The sequence below is a fragment of the Stegodyphus dumicola genome, chromosome 11 (assembly GCF_044657685.1).
Source record: "Stegodyphus dumicola isolate Sdum_Otavi_A_Nest chromosome 11, ASM4465768v1".
Lineage (NCBI taxonomy): Eukaryota > Metazoa > Arthropoda > Arachnida > Araneae > Eresidae > Stegodyphus > Stegodyphus dumicola.
The window spans coordinates 157,606,340-157,632,075 of NC_140778.1; the positions used below are offsets into that span (position 1 = coordinate 157,606,340).

General features: G+C 32.0%; 1 protein-coding gene across 2 annotated transcripts in view; it reads left to right on the forward strand.

Moving 5' to 3' along the window:
• Positions 1-24,890, forward strand: part of LOC118204487 (cation-independent mannose-6-phosphate receptor-like) — an 82,263-nt gene extending 57,373 nt beyond the window's left edge. Inside the window, exons 10-15 of one of the 2 annotated variants that reach the window (XM_085827352.1) lie at positions 9,302-9,489; positions 9,973-10,082; positions 12,647-12,732; positions 15,193-15,333; positions 19,512-19,581; positions 23,758-24,890. In XM_085827352.1, coding sequence (XP_085683478.1) covers positions 9,302-9,489; positions 9,973-10,082; positions 12,647-12,732; positions 15,193-15,333; positions 19,512-19,581; positions 23,758-23,784 — 622 coding nt within the window. In that variant the 3' untranslated portion in view covers positions 23,785-24,890. The remainder of the gene's footprint in view (positions 1-9,301; positions 9,490-9,972; positions 10,083-12,646; positions 12,733-15,192; positions 15,334-19,511; positions 19,582-23,757) is intronic. The other variant, XM_085827353.1, reaches the window with a different exon arrangement.
• The last annotated feature ends 846 nt before the right edge of the window (positions 24,891-25,736 follow it).

The window sequence follows — 25,736 nt, forward strand, 5'->3', positions numbered from 1 at the left end:
TCAGGTACAAATCAATGCCAAAAAGGAAATTAAAGTTAACACTTTGACTGCCCAACATGATATACCTTTTATTACCGCTCTTCTTCAGTATGCCCAATCCGAGTTATCTCGTAGTTTTTTTACTTGCCACTTTTGCGCCACTACAAGTTAGTTCGTAGTTTATAAGTGTAAATATGAATGGATGGCCTCCTAATAGAAAATAAACAATCAAGTTTGGTTAAGACACAATAACACGCCAAACAAATACTAATTCAGAAGTCAAACAACAAAAATCAGCGTTATATTTTCAAATTTTCGCAGGACTAGTTTCGATGGTTTTACCGAACCATGATCCTCAGCTGCAAAAGCACAAATGAATGAGATAGGATATAATGATTAGATGAAATAAGAAAGCCTTGACAGGAGATAAGCTAGTGGCGCCATTTGTTGATGAAACCAGAACTAAAACATAATTTCTTTAAAGGCCGAAGGCAAAGATGGATTGGAATTAGGATCGTTAACTAGAACAGAAAGATTTTTTTGAATGTGAAATGCCTCCAGAAAATCCAGTTATCCTATGAAAGATGTTTTTTGAATAATTTTGGCAGCAGAAAAATTGAAAGTGTAATTTTCGGACCAACAATGTTGGGCAACAGAAGACTTCTGTGTTTCCTTTTTTCTAACATATGCCTCATGTTCCTTGACGGGACATTTTAAGGCTCTCTTAGTTTGGCCAATGGAAATAAAAACACACTGGCTAGGAATCCTATAAATACCCAAGGAATTCATATCCGAAATGGGGTCCTTGAGTATGGAACTCGGAATTTTATTGATGGGAGAATAAACGACCTGAAAGTTAAATTTCTGCAAAATATGTGCAACTTTATAGCTAATTGATGGAAAGAAGGAAATAACAACAGAATTTTTATAATCTCCTAAAACAAGAGTGTGCCTTTTAGTGTGCTGAGATGAGAATTTTTTAACTACTTGATTAATAATGTTGGGTGAAAAGCCCCTGTCAATAGCTATTGCTTTTAAATAATTTAGTTCTTCATCAAGGGATAGTTTAGAGGAGCAAACTTGAAGAGCACAGAAAACATAGGAATAAAATGAAGCTAACTTTTGTTTTGTTGGATGACATGATTTAAAGTGTGGTGGTTAAGTCTGAAGATGGATGTGTTACGTATGACCAGAATGTCGAGAAATGGAAGAGAATTGCAAGTCTCAAAGTGAACTGAATAGCAGGATCAATAGAATTCATTGTTGAAAGAACTTTATTTAAATCATCTTTATTACCTTCAAACAGGTAAAAATATCGTCTTCGTAGCGGAACCATACCGGGAAGTTTAAAGTTTCAAACAAATTTGATTCATAATAATGCATGTAGATATCAGCCAGGATGTGACTGAGGGGGCTTCTCATGGCTAATCCTCTCAGTTTCCTTGCAATATTTGTTTTAGAAAACAAAATGCGTTTGTTTCAAACAGAGTTGAGTGAGAGAAATTAGCTCATCAAATTTGATGCATGAGAAATGAAATTCGCAAAGTCTGGTTTCTAGACAACTTAATTCACCTTCCACTGGAACATTGGTGAATAATGATTAACTTTCGGGTTGTTTATTCTCCCATCAATAAAACTCCGAGTTCCATACTCAAGGATCCCATTCTGGATATGAATTCCTGGGGTATTTGTAGAATTCCTTGCAAGTGTGGTTTAATTTGCTTTGGCAAAACTAAGAGAGCCTTAAAATTTCGCGTCAAGGAACATGAGACATATGTTAGAAAAAGGGAAACACAGAAGTCTTCTGTTGCTTAACATTGTTGGTCCGAAAATCACACTTTCAATTTTTCTGCTGCCAAAATTATTCAAAAAACATCTTCCATTGAAGAACTGAATTTTCTGGAGGCATTTCGCATTCAAAAAAATCTTTCTGTTCTAGTTAACGATCCTAATTTCAATCCATCTTTGCCTTCGGCCTTTAAAGAAATTATGTTTTTGTTCTGGTTTCATCAACAGATGGCACCACTAGCTTATCTCTGGTCCAGGCTTTCTTATCTTATCTAATCATTATATCCCATCTCGTTCATTTGTGCTTTTGCAGCTGAGGATGATGGTTCGGTAAAACCATCGAAACTAGTCCTGTGAAAATTTGAAAATATAATGCTGATTTTTGTTGTTTGACTTCTGAATTAGTAATCAAGTTTGGCTTATATACACTGGTGAGCAAAAATTAAGGACGAGACGCTTTTTTCAATATAACTTTGTACAAAAGCTTTCCAAATCAACACATTTAATACCGTAAGATCCCCAATACGTAAGGACATGAGTAATGTAAGCTACACTTACTAAAAGAGAAATCAGAGGGATAAATAGAAGCTTTGTTGAAAAAGTAGCATGCAGCGCAATGCGACTGAAGGCCGAAACATCCCTGTGATGGGTGTCCAGCAAGAAACATCCGGTCTTTAATAGGGGATATGATCTCTCCTGACTGCTAGGCAGGTTTCACAGCATCTGCCCATGCTGAGAATGAGGGTGTCAATGAGTTGTTGAGGCATTGCTGCCCATTCGTCTTTCAGTGCCAATCGAAGCTCCGGAATCATTACTGGTGGTAAGGTACGAGCTGCCAAGCGTCTGCCTAGAAAATCCCATACATGCTCGATGGGATTGAAATCCAGAGATCGTGCCGGCCAATCCATACGTTCAATATCCTCACTCTCTAAGAGCTGTTCGGCAGCTACTGTGCGATGACATGGTGCATTGTCGTCCATGAAAAGGAACTGCGGATCCATAGCGCCTCTAAAAAGACGCACATATGGAAGAAGAATCTCGTTACAATAACGGGTCCCGTTGACTGAACCTGCGTCGAAGATGTGAAGGTCTGTATGACTACCAAGCATGATGCTTCCCCAAACGAGAACACCGCCACCTCCATACCTGTCCCTTTCAATGATGTTCGATGGATGATTGCGGCTTCCCCGCTCTCTCCAGATGAGTATGCGATGAGAATCGCTACTCAGACTGAATCTGCTCTCATCTGTAAAGAGTACTCGTCCTCATTCATTGTCTCTTTAATTCCGGTGTTCCCGGCACCACAGAAAACGCCTTCTCCGATGGGCAGGCGTTAGAGGTACACACCGTACAGGGTGTCGTGGAAACAGACCACCACCGTGCAGTCTTTCTGGCCACGGTAAAACGCGATATCGGTCGTCCAGTCGCCTGTGTCGTGTGTCTAGCGATTTCTCCCGCTGTCTGCCGCCTGTTTCTTCTGGCCTGTAAGGCAATATACCAGTCATCTGTGGGTGTGGTTCCTCGTTGATGACCACTACTAAACCCTCGGATAGCTGTTCCTGTAGTTTGAAATTATCTCCAAAGTCGTGAAACGATGCTGTGAGCAATTCCTGACTCTGCAGCCACACTTATCACACTGCGGCCTTCCTCCAACTTCCCAAGGATTCGACCTCGGGTAAAAGCATCCAGATGTCGTCTAACAGATTGATTATTCACCATTTCTCGCTGAGGCAGCAACTCGGCGTGATTTTAACTGCTATACGACGTGCAATCTCTTTGCCAGAAATACTGATCTTACACCGACAACATGCTTTATACTACTCAGACACTCCCCCATTACGTCTACCTGCATATTTGCGCATGTGCTACCGTACATCACCTTACTTAATCTCCTGATTGGTCTTTTTGTCCGCTCTGCCTCTTTGTTCAGCTGATATGCTAATTTTTCGACTTCGTCCTTAATTTTTGCACACCAGTCTAAATAGCAGAGTTGCCTACTCTCCTGATTTAGGCGGGAGACTCCCAATTTTCGACCGCTCTCCCGCCAACCCGATTTTCAATATATTTCTCCCGACTTTTTCTTATTCTTAATATTTCTAACGATTTTTATGGAACTTGGCTTAATACTTCGTTATATGAACAAAAAAAAAAAAAAAAAAAAAAAAAAAAAAAGATTTTGGACGCCTGAAAGCAATTGAATTTTCTCTAGATTATATCTAAAAACCTTGCAAATCAGATGAGAATTTCTGCTTTGTGTGTGAGAGCATACGTATCCAGAAACGTCGATCTCCAGTTCTCCAATGGGCATCGAGCTGCACTGCGTGTCATCTAGCATATATTAGCCAATGAGCACAATGCAAGCTCAAGGCTGTTATTTGGATATTCTTTCATTATTTCGTTCATCTTGTCCTGAGTTGTGTGAGTACACGTGCCTTCGGGAAATAGTTTTAGAAATTATCATCTTTTGTTATGTCTGTGAGAAAGGTGAAATACTCGTGTACATTTCAAAAATCGTACACAGTTGACTTCCTCCCATTATTTCCTCAAGGAAATGTAATAAATTTTTATGTGTACCATCTGTCATTGCGATTTTTGGATTTCGCATGTTAGAAGGGCGTATGTTCTCAAACATGTGGGTACACAAAAACACAAGGACAACATGAGTTGTTTTGAAAAAAAACGAAAAATTGAATTTTTCTTCGGAAACAAAGGACCAAAAATTGATTGATGCAGAATGTCTGTTCTCTGCCTTAAAAGTTTGTAAAACCAGTCTGTGTTTTGTCTTGTAATTCTATATATGATGTGATTTATGGTGAAATAGAAAATCAGAAGAAAGATGAAGATTTGGTAACAGGAGCTGCAACTACAAAAGTAGTGGAAGAACTTTCAAAAGAAGACAAAAATAAGTTTTATCTTCATGTTAGAAGTTACTTCTGTCGAGTATGTGATTACATACTACATAAATTTCCAGTCAACGATGAAGTGATTTTGCATGCTAAAGTTGCTGATGTTTCTGCTCTAGCAAATGCATCTTTTTCTGATATAAGGTACTTTTTCCTGTGTTACTTCATTTAGTCATGAAAGATGAAGATATTGATGTTGCCACTGATATACTACAGTCGCAATTTTGCAGTTTACAATTAGAACACTTAGATGAAGTTATAAAAGGAGCTAGGATTAACACCCAATGGAGTTTAATTGGAAAACTGAAGGTGCTGATGGAATTTTAAAATATAGTGAACTGTCTAGATTTATGTTGGCCATCTTGACAGTTTCCCATAGTAATGCGGAGTGTGAGAGGATTTTTTAGTGTTGTTGCGAAAACGAGGACTAAATTTAGATCTAATATTAGTGATGACACATTAGAAAAACTTTTATTAGCGAAAGCAGGCCTACGTGGCGATTGCTATGAACAAAATTCTGAAGTTTCTTTCTTAACGAAAGCAAAATCTGCCACTGTTCATAACATTGTACAAAAACTGATTAAAGAGTCTTTTTTTTTTTTTTTTTTTTTTTTTTTTAAACGATGCAAGTAATAAAAATGTTTTTTGTGTGTAAGGTATTTTTGTGTTGCTTGCATTTAAGACTTAGTAACTGTTTAAAGTTAATTCATTATTAAAAACTATATTTTTATCATTTAAAAAGTCTTTTTAACATTGTGAAAAATCTCCTGATTTTTGAGTGTCATAGGTTGGCAAGTATGAATAGAAATTTTATTGAAAATGAACCAAAAATATACATTTAATGTTTATTCATTAGTTTAAAAAAATTTATTTATCAGCCAATCAAGAAGCCAAATCGATTATCGCTAAGTAACAACTGAAGCGATAATTGATTTGGCTTCTCGGACCGGAATCTGAAAGTGACGTGGCAGTCAATGTGTTAACTTATTTGTTCGCAAAATTTGAAATGAAACAGCTGTATATGTAAATGTATTCAGTGCTTGAATGCAATAAGGTTGTCGCATTTACTTGGAGAAGGTAGTGTTTGGTTATATGTACACTATCTAATATAAGTTTGGCATAATTTACGCACACTAAGAAGCCTCTGTGAATGAAAAGCCGATGTGTCTTGTTATTTTTAAGCTAAATACTTCTTTCTCATCTTCATAAAAGTTTCTGGAATTGAGCACATGCCTGTCTCCCTCTCTCTCTCTCTTTTTTTTAATTGGCCACAGTTCTTGCTTAAGGCATTATCTAGAAAATTAATATTGAAAACTAAATACAGTCAAAAGTCGTTAATCCAGACTCGTCGGGACTTCGGCGATTCCGAATTATTGATTTTTCCGGATTATAGATCATCAGCTTAAATCTGGTGAGATGGCATGCAGAAATTAGAAAATTAAAAATATGAAACCGTAATTTATGAAATAAAGAGTAATTATAATCTAAATCTAAAGGGTATCAAAATTTACAAAAAAAAAAAAAAAGCTTAATATTTATTTGTTTACTTTATTAAACATTTCTTTCAATGTAAGTTGTTTAAGTTGCTTCGTTCTATGTGATAATACTTTCTCTTTAATTCTATAACCAGACATAATTTCTTCTTCAGTTACAAAGTTCTGCTGTTGAAGTCCTATAATTGCTGGGTCGAGAATATCAACTGATTTGTCAATTGAAATTTTTTTGTTTTCAATAACCTCTGTGTCACTTTTTTCACTATCGGAAGTGAATTATAATGACGAGGAATTTGATTTAAATCATATCAAAGACGGAGTACATCGCGATGAAATACTACATTTAGTAAGGAATTATAAGCCAAATAAAATAAAAACATCTGCCCTGAAGATAAGGATAGTGTTGACAGATCAACTTCCAATACATTGTGCGCCGTGGTGTCCCCCCCCCCCCCGCAGAGCAGCGTGAAATTGATAAACAGATTTCGGAATGGTTAGATAAACAAAGGATTATGCCTTTATCCATTTTTTGCAGCAATTCCACTTTTTGTTTAATGGACTTCGAAACATACTTTCGCTTTGTAGATCCTTTACATATTAGTAAATATATATCGGAAATTCTATTTGACATAATCGAAAGTTCAAGCTTACTTTTATAAAATTACTCTAACAGTCTGCAAAAAATAATAAGCCGGACCCAATTCGAAGATTAAGGAACAATGCAATCTGCAACATTAACCGAATTAAATAATTTTAGCTTAGCTTATACCGTCCGTTATACATTAAAGGCACATGCGTAAACGTATTTAGGGCATGCGCACACGCATATTCGCAGCCGTAAAGGTCTTACGCGCATGCGTCAATGCGACGCATGTGCAGAAAGTTTGTAGCTTTGAGGTCCGGATTATGGGTGTCCGAATTAACAACTTTTAACTGTATATTATAATGTAACTATAAAAGCAAAATAAATGGAGATTCTGTATAAAAACTGCATGTAAAATTAATTAAAAATTCTTTAATATTGCGCATGTGGTCCATTGAAATTGCACATTTTTCTATTTACAGTACGTTATGTATAGGCTGCACATTAAATCAAAATATTTAATGATTGCGTTATACTTCACTGAAAATTATTATGTGTTGTTACTGAAAAAATTTTAAATAATAGGCATATTTTGATCTTGCAAACATAGCTGCCATTTGCTAGAAAGATTTTATTTATACAGCATAGCAAATAATGCTACTTGCAGCTTACACAATTAAAAATGGTACCAAACTAAAAGACCATTAATGTTTTACATCAAGGAACACAAATCTTATGTTTGAAAAAGCTGAAATTTTAAATTCTTCAATATGTAATCATAGTTGGAAATTTAATGATAATTTTGACTTATGACTTTTGAGTCTGCCGAAATTAATCAAAAAGCTTCTTCTGTTGGTGAATTGGATTTTCTGGATGCTTTTCACATTCAAAAATATTTATCTTGTTTAGTTAATGATTTTAACATGAAATCTAGTCCTCTCTAATGCTTTTGAAATTCTATTAATTTTTCAATTTCATTTCTGTTTTTGCTGGCAGATGGCACTACCATCTGGCTCGCTTTACTGCCATAGGGTATAAATATGATTGTTGTGCCTTTTGCTTTCCAATGTTGCACATTAAGAGGGACTTATACCTATTTGCCATCAAAATTGATTGAGTTATTGACTAAATCTATGCCAAGCAAAAGATAGTAGTTTTTCTAATTTTATATAAGGTGTTTTATTCTCAACTATCTGGAAAATTCACTTATAATATTGCATCCAGCATTTTCCAAACTTTCAGATTATCTTTTACAGTAATGTTGATACTAAGAGCTTAAATAAGCTTTAATCAAATTTTTTTAGTGCAGTCTACCTGCAGTCTCAAACAGTGTTAGAGATTTCCAGATTTTTCATATTTCAAAGAAGGCAGCTATAATTTACTTAGATTATTAATTAATTATTAGACAGAGCATTATGTAACTAAGGCAAACTTATGCCACATTTTTGCAGCAAAGTTTTATAAATTAGATGTCCAAATAACTGTGCATTCCATTGCATTTTTTTACATCCTACATAAAAATTAATTTAGTGGTTTTCAAGAGCTTTAAAAGCAAATTATGTAGAAATCAGTAGGTGCAATTAAATTTTCAACCCTTTGATTTGATCTCCATTCCTATTTTAATCTGTCAATCAAAAATATTTTAACTTTATTTTGAATACACTTTTTTTACTTTTGTTTGACAAATTAGGGAAAAAATAGCAGCTACTTTTTATCTTTCCAGGGACATAAAAATTTAAAGCTGAAATAAAATGGAAGATTGCCAAAAAAAAAAAAAGTGCTAACCTAAAATTATTATTATAGAAATTTTTTCCTGAAAAATAACAAAAATTATAATGGTCGATTGAAAAATCAAGTAATAATTAGTATTGCATACTAATAATCTACTAATAATTTCAATGTAGTGTAATGCTTTTGAATAACAAGAGACTATATTTTTAGATATCTTAAGTATATTTATAGGTCAAATTTATACAACATTTTGAAAAATGAATTATCACTTGGCACAGCAGATGATTTCTAATGCAATTAGATTAGATTAAATGATTCTATAGCCATATTTCACATGATTTCTGTTGAAAACCACATTTTAAATGTTTTTTGTGCTGAATCGCAATATATCTTCTAACCAGTCAGTACAGCAGTTTCTGGCTCCCAGACAAATGTGTGTACTTAGTCATGTTTCCAGATTCGTCTGCTTGTAATTATTTTGTCTCCCGAACTGTGTCACAAAAGAAAGTTTTTTCTTGAGTATTGAAGCATTCTGAATATTAAAGTATTGTGGTGTCTGCTCTTAGAATCTTCAAAACATACCTTTACAAATTTTTCCTTGTGCGATCTGATCATGCCACCTTTTGCATTAATACAGTAGCTTTTCTGATATTTATATTAAATCACTATTTTTGTTTTTATTATTTTTATTAATAAAATTTTATTTCACACTTATTGCTCTGATGTACTATGATGGTGTATTGTGCTATTGTGTCTGCGTGTCTTTAATTTAAGATACGTTACATGTTATTTTGATCTGTACATAATTCATGATTTTTCTCTAGAACATTTATTGTGAATGAAACTTCAGTTTCTGATCAATATGTGTACAGAATAAATTTGAGTGGGGTGTCTTGGAATTCATCTGATTCTCAAAATGTATGTTTCAAGGCTGCTGTTTGTCAGACTAAACCTAATACAAATTTTACACAAGATATTGGAAGCACTGAATCCAGGACTTTTGTTATGAGAGGTATTATTATTTATGGCTATAAATTTAAACTTATCTATCATGTTTTTATTCTTTTTTTCTTAATTAATATTTGTTTTGTTAATGACTAAAAAAAGTTAGCTACTTTCATTTATTCAAACTGGACTTTTTTGGAATAGTTGCACTTTATGAGCATGTAAATAAGGTTGTGTCATTTAGATTCTCTTCTATAGATGTATCTAAAATTATTTCATAATGTTTGGACCATTAGTGATTAAAGTGCTTAAATTGCTAAGTAAAAGGAATTTTGTGCATCTTTGGTTCTTGCATAGTTCTCATCTTCTTAATTAACATAAATGCAAAACATTTTTCCTTGGTAAATTCTTAACTGATGTGTGAAGCACACTTCACACCACTACCCACTATTCTATGATTAAATTTTAATTGGATTTTAAATGTTAAATAATATAGTTTTTTATATGTATAAAATACGCTCATGTATGTATATGTAAATAATTTTTTAAGGTTCAGAATTGCATTTAGAATTTGTGTCTCAAACACAGCCATGTAGAAAGAACAGAATGAAAAATGTTACCACAGTAATCAATCTACAGTGTGTTCCTGCAGCTGGAATTGTAAGTTTTACTGGCTAAATTCTTTCAGAAAATACTAAAAATGCTTCCTAAAATTTAAATTTTTCTTTTCATTTTTGTTACAATTTTTTTTTTTTAACTGTCACACAGGAAAAAATTGAAACTGGTTCTTCAGAAAATACTAAAAATTTTCTGTAAATGCTTGACAGTGATGTTCTGGGGATGTGCTTGTCCAGCTAAACAAAAATGAGGTCTTGTATCTGTTGGACATGTTTTTAAGTTATTTTTATTTATTTATTTATTTGGATACTTTGAGTAAATTGTGGCCCAAGATTCCATTGTGAATAATCTTTGTTTTGGGCACCAACATCGCTATGATTTTGCTGAACAGCCAGTATTTCTTTCCATTTCTTAATTATATATCTACTTATAAGAATACTTCCCCCACATTGGCTTCAACGGGTGTAAACTTCACTGTGGTATTATGCCTGTTTATGCATGGAATTATGTAAACTGCTATTCTCTATTTAATTCTGATTCAGTTATTACAATAATATTCCACCCAAGCATTATTACTATGCATGTACATGTCAAACTTTAAGTTTACTTTTCTGATTATTATTTTAACTTAAAATTTTATATAGATGTGAATTATCAAGAATATGTATACCTACAACTATCTCTGTTATTCATTATTTACCATATGTGGATTTTTGGAAATAACTTTACCGTGCAGCAAATGCTGTTTTCTAACATTTTAATAATTTCTCTGTCTGTGTTTCAAATTTTATTCCTGGTGCTAATTCATGTTGATGATACAAAATAAAATACAAAGTCCGAAATCCTGACGTCCATTATCCAGAATGATCTAAAATCCGGACCTCAAAACCACCGACAAAATTTTTCTCGTAGGCTTTACGCATGCGCATTTGATTTTCCCCTACGCGCATAATAAAACATCTGGAGAGACCTGATTCTTAATTTCACTTTGACACTAAATAAACTACTTTGTTACTGAAGAAACAATCAATTTAGCATAAATTTGTACGATCAGTAATTTGACTCCGTTGCTGCGTATTTGCTTGACATGCATCTCAACCTGAAACATTCCACCGATACATCGTTGATCTGATGCCAACCGGGCGAATCATTATTCATTATACTTTCCTTTCATTACCGCATGTTTATCGAAACATGACAACTTGAGTAATGACTCATAAAAAATTGTTTAGGTATCCTAAAAATTTTTGACATTATGCGTGGCGATGATTACAGATTTCAGTTGCGCTAAAAAATGTTGACGAGGTAAAATTTACCAAAACTTTCTTTCCATACATTAAAAATAGATTTTGTCGATGATACTCGTAGACCCAAAGATTGCATTTAGGGCTATTTGCATTAAGTATAACTTATTTGTTATTCGCATAAGCCCAGAACCAGCGCCAGGACTTGTATGGCCATGTCAAGTCGCAGAATTTAGGACCCACAGAGACTGCATCAGGAGGTAAGATATCTAGCGCCGGCCCTCAATAAGGCTTAAGTATATTTGGAAATTTATTTATCTGATAAGCCTTAAGCATGTGCAAGAAATATAAGTATAATAAATAACTAAACTAAAACAATTCAGGCTTAATTGTCTCAGTGCGTGATAGAAGCAAGATAAAATTTAACGAAACAACTTGTCATTAGTCACCAAGCTCATGATGCAAGGATAGATGATTTTTTGATTTGATTTAAATATGATGATGACAGCCGCTAATTTTGAAGGTTTTCGGATATCACAAAACAAAGATGAAATTTTCCAGTTAACAGGTTTTGTAAAAAAATGTGGAGAAGCTGTAATAAATGATGATATAAAAGAAGTTTTTCATTGTGATGACAATGCTTCTCAATCATCAATCAATTAATGAATGCAGAAATCTGTAGTATGGTTCTAAATCCAAAAAATACCACTACCGATAGTGAAGAAAGTGACAGAGAAGTTACTGAAAATGAGAAAATTTAGATTGAAAAGGTAGTCTGAATTCTCAAAACAGCAGTTACAGAATTTCAACAATGTAACTGAACAAGAGATTATCTCTGTCTACAGAATTAAAGAGAAAGTATTAGCACAAAAAATGAAGTAACTTAAAACAACTTATATTGAAAGAAATGTTTAATAAGGTAAACAAATGAATATTAAGCTTTTTTTTAAAAAAAAAATTGATACCCTTTAGATCATAAATATTTCATTATTTCATAAATCGTGATTTCATCTTTTTAATTTTATAATTTCTACATGCCATCTTACTAGATTTAAACTGATGATCTATTATCCGGAAAAATCCCAAATCCGGAATCGCCGAAGTCCTTATGAGTCCGGATTTTGGACTTTGTACTGTAAAACCTTTCAAGTTTTTTTTTTAAGTTTCTTTAGAAATAAATCCAGTTGCCTTAAGAAGTGCAATAAAAAATTTATACTTCATTTTTTAATACAGTGCTATTATGTGGCTTTCATCCCTTATATGTCGTGAATAAAGAATTTATGCTTTCTTATATTTTTCTCTTGTTCTTATAAACATTTATACATTATCATGAAAAATTACATATGAGTTACTATATTTTAGGGCAATCCTGTTTTTGTTTATGAATCAGGTGACTGTAATTATATTTTTGATTGGGAAACAACAGTAGCATGCCCTGATTTTCGCAAGTATGTTAAAATTATTGTTCTTATCTTGTGTCAAATATATTCTGAAACTTAATATTTTTCTTTTGTTAACCAGAGTTAATTTAAGACATTTTATAGAATTTAATAACACTTAAAACTTGCTGGTAGTGTCATGTGACGTACAGCTTTCTTTGTCTATATGTTTGCGGTTCTAAGTTTGTACTTTGAAAAATAAAAATGTGTTTTATGAAATTTTACTCTGCATATTAAAATGCTCTTTATTTGATAGCTTTATTGCAGTTTTTACTCACCAGTAATTAAGTGCTGTATAGTTTACGTTTTTTCCCATGTCAGTCAGCTTTCAGGGTTCTCCATAGAGGCATTTCTTCCTAAACCAATATTTTTCTAGTGCTATGCTATATCTAATTAATCCAAACTGATACAACTACAATTTTTATCTGTCTGTTTATCCATTCAAACTTTAGAAATTTTTTTTTTTTATGTTCATATATTTCTATATATTATCATTCCTTCATCTGATTGGGTGAAATTGATTCAGAAGAGTTGGGTGAAAGTCTTCTGTACATTAAAAGTATCTGTAATATTAAAAAATTAAATATATTTTTCAACTATCTTTTAAATGTTCAGTGTAAAATGTCAGAGCTGTAGATTTTGAGATGCTTTAACCCGCAAGAACTTGCACTGGGCTTGTCATACCCGATCCATTTTCATTCAACATTTTTTTAACTTTCTAATCAGATTACAGATTTCTTATCAGATCTTATCTTCTTATCAGATTAAGCCAGAAATTCATGTAGCTGTATTCAAGGTCACATTCTTTCAGCAGGGGAAAAACTAGTTCAGCTCTAAAAATAGATTTTGAGATACAGGTGTCCGGGGTATGTCATACCCGTGCTAGTCCTCGCGTCAGTTGGATCTTTCCTTTTTTCTGTCAGCTTAGTGAATTATGATGCACTATTTGAGTTATGATGAAGAAAATAAATATTTTCAACACCTTATCGAGACTGTTTCTAGTGATGATGAACTTATATTTGATGATAGAGTTGCCTCTGAAGAAGGACTGAATACTGTAGCAATTACGATTCTTACCCAAGTACAAAATTAAGATAGAAACAGAAGATGAAAGTTCATTGTCAACAACCAATTTTTATATTCTAAATATAAAGTTACAAAATGGCAGAAGAAAAAATACCGGCAAAATGTTAGGAAGCCTTTAAGGCCTATAATTAGCAAGCTTTCAGATAATACAGCTTATTCAAGAGATGTTGCTTCTCCCGTAGATGTAATGAATGTTTTCTCTGGTGCGGATTCAGGCAGTATATATGCCAAAAAAGCTTAAGTTTAGCATCAAGATATTTGCACTAGTAGATTATAGAGTATTTTATACCTGGAATATTGAGATTTATGTCAGTCAACAACTCAATAGACCATTCAAAACATACTGTAGCTCGAAATCCATTGTGATGTGGTTGATGACATAGCTTTTCAATTCTAGATGCAACTTGACAACTGACAATCGGTATACGGGATATGAGCTAGCACAAGAACCTTTGAAAACTAAACTTACAATGGTTGAAACACTTAGACAAAATAAAAGAGAAATATTGCCTGGATTTTTGGAGAAAAAGGAGCTGTATTCTTCAGTCTGGATTTCAAATAGAAACAATAATTGTTTCGTATTCTGCAAAAAAAGAACAATAATGTAGTTATGTTATCCACAATTCATACTGATGATAAAATAGACGAAACCACCATGGAAATGAAACAAAAAACGAATATCATCACTCTTTATAATCTTACAAAAGGAGCTGTGGACATTGTCGAAGAAATGGCTCCAGCATACACTACAGCGAGGATATGAAATTGCTGACCAATGGTTATTTTATTTTACATTTTCAATCAGGCTGTTATTAATATCAGGATTTGTTGATGTCCACGAAACATCCTACCACACAGTTCAGAAGCAGTTATTTCTTTCTGAAAACAATGGAACCCGTTCTTCCAGAACAGCACAGAAACCGTAAGCCTGAAACTTCTAAGCACTTCTAAGGAACTGGAAATTGATAATAGTGAACCACCTGGTATAAATTATCAAAGCAAATTATAAGCGATGAGCATTTTGTCCTTGTAATAAGGACAGAAAATCAAGATTTATGTGCTAAAAATGTGAAATAAGTCTGTGTTGAACATCAGTATGTAGTTTGTCAAAATTGTCTTTAAACATGTATGCATGCATAATTAAATTCACTAAAATACTTTAATGTATTATTTTGGAATATTTAATTACATAAGGTTTACTTATAAACAGTATTAATTGATATTTCAATAGCAGAAATGAACTAGGGTATGAGATACCGGTGCGAGTTCTCGTGCTCGAAAATGGGTGTGTGTTCTCGCAGGTTAAATATTCAAATTTTGCTGATTGTGAAAGTAACAAAAAACTGCATTTTGTTTGATTAATTTTTTTCCCTCGATTTAAAGGAGGGATCCTCATCCCAAACCTACGAGTCCGTTCCAAGATGAGGGACTGTCTGGTCAGAAAGTTGAAATTGCAGTGGGTGTCATCATTACTCTAATAATTCTGATGATTGCTGCATTCATATTTGCAAAGCCAACAAGAAGGTATGCTTTTTTTTTTTTTTTTTTTTTTTTTTTTTTTTTTTTTTAAGTTTTAGTAAACTCTATCATCCATAGCAAATATACAACTTGTTACACAATCTTGTTTACTAACTGACATGTACCAAGTTGTGAGGTCCATTTGTAACAGACAAATCTGAAATTGTTTAAAACTTCAAGCTTGATATTAGGATAATTTTCTTAACTTCATTTAAAAAATTTGTAATTAGCAAGAATGAAATAAAATTTTTCCTTACTTGTTAAAATCTCTTGTGTTTGTTTAAAAAAGTGTTATTGCTGTTTTTTTTTTTTTTTTTTTTTTTTTTTGTGTGTGTGTGTGTATTATAAATGCAGCTTACTACAGTACAAAGTCTTTAATCCAGACTTATCGGGACTTCGGCGATTCCGGATTCGGTTTTTTTCTGGATTATACATCATCAATTTAAATCTGGTAAGATAGCGTGCAGAAATTATAAAACTAAAAATATGAAATCATAATTTATGAAATAAAGAGCAATTATGATCCAAAGGGTATCAAAATTTACAAAAAAAAAGCTTAATATTTATTTGTTTACTTTATTAAACATTTCTTTCAATGTAAGTAGTTTAAGTTGCTTCGTTTTATGTGATAATACTTTCTCTTTAATTCTACAAACAGACATAATTTCTTGTTCAGTTCCACTGTCCAAGTCCTGTAATTCCTGTGTCGAGAATACCGACTAACTTGTCAATCGAAATTATTTTGTTTTCACTAACCTCTCTGTCATTTTCTTCATGCCTTTATCCATTTTTTGCAGCAATTCCACTTTTTGTTTGATGGACATCGAAACATGCTTTTGCTTTGTAGATCCTTTGGCAGCTCCAGAATCGGAAACTCTTTTTGACATAATCGAAAGTTCAAGCTTACTTTTTATAAAATTGCTCTAACAGTCTTCAAAAAATCATAAGCCGGATCCAATTAGAAGATTAAGGAACAACGCAATCTGCAACATTAACTGAGATAATTAGATAATTTTAGCTTAGCTTATGCCGTCTGTTATACATTAAACGCGCATGCGCAAACGTATTATGTGCATGCGTAAATCATATGCGCATGCGTAAAGGTATGAGCATGCGTAAACACTATGCATGCGCAGAACTTTTATAGCTTTGAGGTCTGGATTATAGATTATTCCAGATCATAGATGTCCAGATTAAAGACTTTGTACTATATAAAGGATTTGAATATAAGAGCAAAGAAAATGGTTAATCTCTGCGTGAAATCTGTTGTATAATGTTACACATTTAGATAATTTTTAATGGGCTTTTGATAATGAAGATGATAGCAAATAAGATAACTTTTTATAATTTTTTTTTTCCATTTATTTCATGTTTATATCATGTGTTGCACTTTTTATACATTCAAATGTCCAAAATTTTTACTTATCCTGGATTCGGCATTCTCCAGGCTTTCCAGATAGTCAAGCTTTTACTGTATGTGTATTTGTACAAATATGTGCACTTTTTCTAAGTTAAAAAGGAGGAAGACCTATTTTGAAAGTACTTTTTTTAAGAGGAAATCAGAATAACTTCTTCACTTTCCATGTATAAGTGATTATACTGTATATTGTTTAAGTGTGAATGTAATTTAATCCATAATTTTAAAGGTTTTTCTTATTCTTTAATACTAGAATAGGTATGGTTACATGCATATGAGTTTGTAATCGATGGTATGCTCACAGAACCAATGAACCAATGATAGCTTGATAAAATTTGTTTCACCAAAAGAAACACATAACAGTTTTGGAACTTTCCACAAAAGCCCTCGTACAGCTTTTCTCAGTATCACAGAGCATAATCAGTAGTTACACTCCAAACTACTAAGAATGTTAAACACAACAAGAATGCAAAGTGCATCTAGAAGGCGGAGCTCTCATTGATATCTCAAGACTCCAATTTCAGCTTTGAACTAATAACAACTGAGAGCAGATGCTTTCTCTTTCATCTTTCTCTTTCTCTTTCAGCTTTGAACTAATAACAACTGAGAGCAGATGCTTTAAAGGAGGGATCGTCATCCCAAACCTACGAGTCCGTTCCAAGATGAGGGACTGTCTGGTCAGAAAGTTGAAATTGCAGTGGGTGTCATCATTACTCTAATAATTCTGATGATTGCTGCATTCATATAAATTAAATTAGGGTTATTGTAACTAATAACAACTGAGAGCAGATGCTTTAAAGGAGGGATCCTCATCCCAAACCTACGAGTCTGTTCCAAGATGAGGGACTGTCTGGTCAGAAAGTTGAAATTGCAGTGGGTGTCATCATTACTCTAATAATTCTGATGATTGCTGCATTCATATAAATTAAATTAGGGTTATTGTAGTTTTCACCTGGCTGCCAAGAAGTATCTTCCATTTCTTGAAACTATTAGGAAGCATATATAGTTAAAGTTGCATCTCGCCAATTTAGGGAGATAGCGATTTACTTAATGGTAAATTTACTTGCCCCAGTATTCTTATTTTTCTGGCAAAGGTTCATCTCTTTCAAACTTTATTACAAATTCACATATAATATGACTAAAACTATTTACTTATATACAAAATTCGTAAAAATATTTTACTATAGCTACAGCTGTTGTCATGGTCAGTTTGTATGTTTTAATGAAAAGGATTTATTTTATCATTTCAATAAATGTAAATATTGTTTCATAGGATAGGTGCATTACATAGAAAAATTGAACGTGTAATAATGAATTGCATTGTAAACTGCTTCCGTTATTTTAAAATAATTGAAATCATATAAATTGTTTATAAAGGTGTGTATGTATGATATATATATATATATTAGGTAGGTGACTGTAATGAATTGGTGATAGTTATAATTTCAACACATAATTTAATTTTTGCCAAATTAGCTATAATAGATAGGAGAGGGCATGGATGTAACTTAGAGAGACTTTACTGTGTAGACAGAATGCTGACACTTGAGACAAACGAAGCCGCCAATTCAGCACATAATTTTATTACTACATCAAGCAAATTTTGAAATGCATATTTTAATCTTTTGCATAAAATTCATAATTTTGTTGCAATTCCAAATATTGAATCTTAATTTTTTTTTTTCATTATTCAAATGTTTTGAATCATAACCTAAGAAATTGATAAACATTTGAACATCTAGTTTTACTGATGACCATCGCAGAAAAATTCAGTAAAAAATTAACTAAGTCATCAGTATCATTCATGAGGGTCCTAATTGTTACAATATTTCATTGTGGCCTTCAGCAAATTGAATGTTCAGAATTTTTTGGTAATCTTTGCAAGTCATTAAAAATTGTTCAAAATATCTGTTGAATCATTCCAGTAATTCTGGACATAAATAGCCTGTTGCTAATAAATCTATCAGTTCATGCCACAATATACAACTGTTTCATCAGCTACCCATTCCATCTCTGTACTAGTCAAACCCTTCAGCCGTGGCTGTTGAATTTTGGGCTGTTTTTTAAATACAAGGAAAATCAAAACCAATAGTACAAAAAGGAAACATATCTGTAATTACTATAATGAATTGTTTCACAAATAATATAAAAGCTTAAATCTCCAAATTTCTCTAGACATGCACCAGATGTAGATGTCTGCTCGATAGTCTAGTGCCTAAATTCCTGTACGGGTCCACTCCATTCAAACTGTTAACTGCTCGATTCGTAAAGATAATCAAATGATTTATTATCTTGTCTTAAATTTCAAAATAAAATAACTCCAACTCAGAAGAAAGTATAAAATAAAACGTATTTTTATTAATTATCGTCGTAAAGGTTTCACAACTTGGGTACAGAAAATAAATCCAAAATAGAGTTTAAAGTGAATTTTTTAATTAAAATCCTTAGGTGTATGAAAGTACTATGATTTCAGAAAACAAAAGACCAGACGTAAAGTTTATTGGACTAAACTCCAACAAAATTCCACAATACATTGCTTGAAATTTGTAGTGATCAGGCAGTAGAACAGAACTAGTGTTAGATCATGTTATCCAATGTTAATTTCAGTGACTCTACTCTTAATTCATGCAGAGAGATAAGTTAAATGTGTTAACACTAGAATAGTAAGAATATCCAGTTTGATCATTCTTACAGTTAAACTAATATTTTTTTAATATTTAAACTAATATATATATATATATATATATTTTCATGTTTGTTTGTTTAGAGCTACGATCTTGTTAAAATTTCGGAGCGTTTACACCACAGAGAATCCTCCTTACTTCAGGTACAAAAAGGTAAGTTCAGTGTAAAAGTGACTGATTTAAACAGTTTTTTAGTCAAATTTAATAGTTTGACTGACTATTTAACTTAATTTAGGTAGTCAATCTTACCTCTTTAACTGGAGTTACATTAACAAAAGATTTAGTCTTCTTATGATTTTTGTGAGAATACTTGCTACTTTGTGTTTGAGACACGGTGAAAACGTAAATTAGGGTTATTTTTTTAGAAAAGGTTTTGTTTTACAAATAAAAAAAAAAACATCGAACAAGTCTGGAAAAAAAATATTTATTTTCTAAATTTACATAGAGTTATGTATTTTTCTTTTCTTGTTTAAATATTAATTATAATGAAAGAGCTTTTTGATGTTGCACTCAATGAATTCTGCTGCCTGTGATGATAACCAGTTATTCATGATTATTTTCACTTCTTCATGAATGCCTTTCATTTCTGCTCCATTTGCTCAAATCTCTCTTAACATGAATTATCTTAATTATGAATTTAGGTGTCAACTGCCTGCACCAGATTATCAGTGCTTACAGATGGCTCACCAGAGTGCAATTTGTTACCTGTTACAGGTGATGAATTTACCTTGAGCTTGTGTTTCCTTGAATAATCACACTTTAATGTCTCTCATAATGTCATTTAATGTTGCTGCATTGTAAACTCTACAGTTCACACATCTGGCAATGAATATCCACAACTTTCATGTTTCTGCTGTTAAGAACCATATGACTGGTGATATTTCACAGTCAGCAGGCTACTTCATTTTCTTAAACTTTTTAAGCTCATACTAGGAAGAGTTTTTAGACAAATGATGTGAATGCAATTTGTGTCAAATTTTGCATAAAGATGCAGAAACCACATATGCAATTTTGCACTTACATGTGAAATTTCAAACAAATGTAGCTTACATTTTACAAATGGAGTTTGCTTTGAAAAACAATGGTGTATTTTCAGAAAATTACATTTAAGCCTATATATGCATTTAATCTGAAAGTATTTTTATCTGGCAGAAAATGCTACTTATTTTTTTTTAATGTCAGTTTGATGCTGTGCTTTTCTTCAAACACCTGCCATTATCTATGTTTTTTTTTTTTATTTTTTCTGGTCTTTTGTTTTCTTTATCTTTCCTCTTTTTTTCTTTTTTTATGTTGTATGTGACTGAATAACAGTAAAATAGGGTGAGAGTTTGTTTTATAAATGTGTTTAATCAGCTCACAGTACATGCAGCATTCTGAAGTTCAGTTATATGGAAATATTTCAGAAACAAACTGTCAGAATGCATTTCACGTGGAACATGCAGAAACTTCCCCAGAAAAACAGATGCTTCCCCAGTTACTACTTGAAGTTCCATTATCAAAATTTATCTCTGCTAATCTCACAAGTGAACTTCATATTAATATATCATTAAAAATTGTATTGCAATTTTTTTAACTAATTTTTTAATAGTAATAACAAATAAAAGTATTTTACTATCAGGAAAAATTATATCTCAGGAAAATGAGCAAAAAAATTACACTACTAATGCAAGAATTTTGAGGGATTGTTCAAAATAATAAAAATAATATATTTAAAAAACTTGATTTTGTTTCTGTCAATTATACAGCAAACTATAAAAGCAACCACCAATTTTTTGTACAATTATTTTATGTATATTCTGAAAGTTGCATAAAACTAAAGTTATGGTTTCTAAAACTTAGTTCATAATAAATGAAAATGAATGACTTCATTGAATTCTAAAGTGAGATTATTAGTGTATCCATAGCATGTGTTGCGAAATTATTAACGATGTAGATAAATAGTCTTTTTTAAGTTATGACAGCATACAATGTTTATGGTGAAACATCATCCATGAGACACAGTTATGGAAGGAAAACAAAAGTGACTGACAGAGCCATAAAACTTTAAAGTGGATTGTTATGTAAAGAAGAAAAATTGTTGCATTTAAGGATACAGTCAAAAGTCGTTAATTCGGACACCCATAATCCGGAATGATCTATAATCCGGACCTCAAAGCTACAAACTTTCTGCGCATGCATTGCGTTCACGCATGCGCACAGGCGTTTACGAGTGCGCGTAAGACCTTTACGGCTGTGAATATGTTTGTGCGCATGCGCGTGTAATGTGTAACGGAGGTAAACTAAAATTATCTAATTCAGTTAATGTTGCAGATTGCGTTGTTCCTTAATCTTCGAATTGGATCCGGCTTATTATTTTTTGCAGACTGTTAGAGCAATTTCATAAAAGTAAGCTTGAACTTTCGATTATGTCAAATAGAATTTCCGATATATATTTACTAATATGTAATTTGTATCTACAAAGCAAAAGTATGTTTTGAAATCCGAAATCTGTTTATCACGGCGGATTGGAAGTTGATCTGTCAACACTATCCTTATCTTCAGGGCAGATGTTTTTATTTTATTTGGCTTATAATTCCTTACTAAGTGTAGTATTTCATCTCGATGTACTCGGTCTTTGATATGATTTAAATCAAGTTCCTCGTCATTATAATTCGCTTCCGATAGTGAAGAAAGTGACCCAGAAGTTATTAAAACGAAAACATTTCGATTGACACATTATTCGGTATTCTCAACACAGCAATTATAGAACTTGAACAGCGGAACTTTGTAACTAAACAAGAAATTATGTCTGTTTCATAGAATTAAAGAGAAAGTATTATCACATGAAACGAAGCAACTTACATTGAAAGAAATGTTTAATAAAGTAAACAAATAAATATTAAGCTTTTCTTTTTGTAAATTTTGATACCCTTTAGATCATAATTGTTCTTTATTTCATAAATTATGGTTTAATATTTTTAATTTTGTAATTTCTGAATGCCATCTTACCAGATTTAAACTGATGATCTATAATCCGGAAAAATCAATAATCCGGAATCGCTGAAGTCCCGACGAGTCCGGATTAACGACTTTTGACTGTATAAGGTATTTCTCCCGCCTTCTTAGCATGCCTTCATATTGTAATGTTCAGCACCTCAGTGCGTATTCGAGAGGTCTAAATTTGAGTCCTGGCTAGGGCATAGCACATTTTTCATGTCTCCTGCTTCAAAATAAGCTAATGTCTCTACAAGAGGACCACTTAATATGCATCAATGGAATCCACTTTGTACAAATACAGTGCAAAAAAAATGCAGAAACATTGTTTTTCCAGAATGCATAAACAGAATATCTGCAAAGCAGAATATTTACAAAAGTGGTTCCCAGATGTTTTTCTTTTACCCCAAATAAATGCAAATTGGAGACTACAGTAGTGCGAACAACTTAATGAATTGATGATCAATGGGAACAAGTAAAGTTTTTGGATGAACTGAGCTTCGCATTGTCTCTCACCTCAGGACAAGTTTATGTGCATAGAGCACTAGCATAAATTTACAATCCAAGTTGGTTACTTCCTGTGGTAAAGCATTGTAGTGATTCATTATACTTTAGAGAGGTATGTCATGCTTTGCAACATATCTAATTGTAATTCTGTAAAAACAAATAAATATTGCTAACAATATAACCATTTTAAGTAATGTAGTGGCACAGTCACTGTTTCTTATAACTGCTATAATACTGTTTCCTGCAACTGTGTAGGCAGTTGCATCTTTTAATATGGAATAAAAAATCACTGTACTTAAATGCCTTTGAACTGCTGTGTTCTGTGCTGAAAAACAGAATGGGATCTCCTTTTTTCTAAGATTGTCTCTCAAAGAATTGGACCAGTTAGATAGAAAACTAATATAAAATACTTATTACTGTCATTCAGAACTTGCACGAAAAATTTCAAACAGTTTTGGATGCTAAAGGTGCTTCTGCTCTATATCAGGTACACAGTTCGTTTTCTTAGGCATTTCCATAATTTTGAGTAATAAGTGTTTTTATATATACTAGACAAAGTTAATAATAAAAAATTTCATGATTAATATCTCTCAAACAGAAGCTGTAATGATTGAAATAACCTATTAAATCTGAGTGCTTGATAGCATACTGTATTTAAATATATAGCTTTAAATATATATTGTTTGTTTCTTCATATTAATTTATTTATTGAAGATATTACAGGTATGTTATATTTTAAATCAAAATTTATTATCATTTACTAACATATTTTAAAATTTCTGGGTTTTTATGTATGTATCATGAATATAACAGATCTGGAGTAAAACGTAATTTCTGTAATTCTTTTAGGATGACACAATTACAGTTGGATTGTAAAGTGAAAGGTAGAATGTTCTTTATTTAAAGTGATTTCTGGCACTAAAACAAATATATGTAGCAAAACCACAAAACTTATCGTTCTGTTGCATGCCTTAACTGTGCTCCATAAAAAACTTCATTTCTGTAGAATACTTTATTATTTACACAGCTGTTATTGTGTTTGGTGTTATTTGTCCTTTATTTGTACGATAGCTGATGCATGTCATAAACATTGTTCTAGAGCTCTTAATTGTGAAGTTGCCTTTTCTTCTCATAATTTGAAGAATTTATTTTTTCTCAGTGACTAATTAATAATATGTGTTTCAATTTTATTACTTAAGAACTCATTCTGCCATTTTTTTTAATGCAATCGATATATTGTAATGTATTTGTTTGCTCAACTTAAAATAACAATTTTTCAGTTGATTTCTAGCAACAATACTGCATGCCAGTATCTTTATTGTATAATAATAAAATTATAAAATGCGTGCAGGTGTATTACTGATAGGCTGCTTTATCTTCTGTTTATAACTTTTATTCTGTAATTTTTGTTATATTTATAATAAAGTTTCCTTGTGCTATTGTGTAATGTTAATACTCCCATCATAAAATATTTACAAGTATTCCAATGTATCATCAGTATGCATTATTGCCTTTATAACTGACACACATTTCTGAAATTGTATACTTGGAAAAAGATAAAAATCTGAAATCCCACCAAGAAATGAGAGAATAGACATGGGTATACAGAAAAATAGAAGCATTAGATACTGCAAACAAAAAGATGAAATAATGTTTAATGTTAATTGTTGAGTGCCTGGTCAATACTTAATGAATAAATTTAAAAGGATTTATTATCATTACACCCCAACTCTAATTTTGGTAAAACATTTATGGTAAACATACAGCTTATAATGTGTTAAGTTAAATATGAACGATTTTATCTGATAAACTGTGTAGTGTGGGACATTTCCAGACTTAATGATGCAGATTGTGTGGTTTTGTTGTATACTACATACTTTTATTGTATTGTATTAGAAAATGTACTACTAAATAACATGATGTAAAATACATGCTATATTACACTATACACTCTTGAACATATGAAAGTAAAAAAATTAATGTTTTAGCTCAGTCTGCAAAATTAAAAAATAAAGTTATGTAATTTTTTGAGGGAGATAAAATTGTAGTATCATTATTTCACATTAAAATGCTGGAAGCAGAGTGGAGGCAAGTTTTAAATAAGAAGTGTAGAAATGAAAACAAAGCTGAATCTAATACTCAGCATTCTTTTGAGTCATTTGCTATACCTAATAATCATGACTTTTTGTTCTTATATGCAGAGATTTCCCACTTTGATTCTGTAATATGATAATTGGTAATTATTTTATTGAGGGCAAAAACATACATATTCCAAATTCTCCTCATCTTTCTTTGTTTGTAATATAATAAATGTGAGATGTCAAACCTGGATTTCATTTTGCAACTTATTAGATGATGATTCATAAATTGTTTTGCAAATGCCATGTAATTTTTTAACCATAATTGCATTCTTTTAAGTGGTATAATGCTATTTCATTTACTGTGGATTTCAATTAGTGAAATGATTTCATAGTTAATTTATCCTTTATATAGATGCATGTCAAACACTGCTCTCTGATGCAGTGCCTGAATTTAATTTTCCTTTGTTTTGTGAAGAAAAAAATGTTTGTTAGTAAACACAGTAAAAGTCTGACTATTCGGCATTCAGCTAACTCAAAAGCTCAAGTAACCAAAATGTTTTAAAATTTTGGGACTTTTTTCCCTTTATGACAAATTAAGGAAATGAGAGACTTGTAAAATTATTGAAATATGTATAGGCTTATGATTCTGAATAAGCAAAACTTGTCACTAAACAGTGTAATCTAGTGGCAATAATAACTATGCATGTTATCATAATACAATCATAAAATCTTCACCTAGGTTTTATG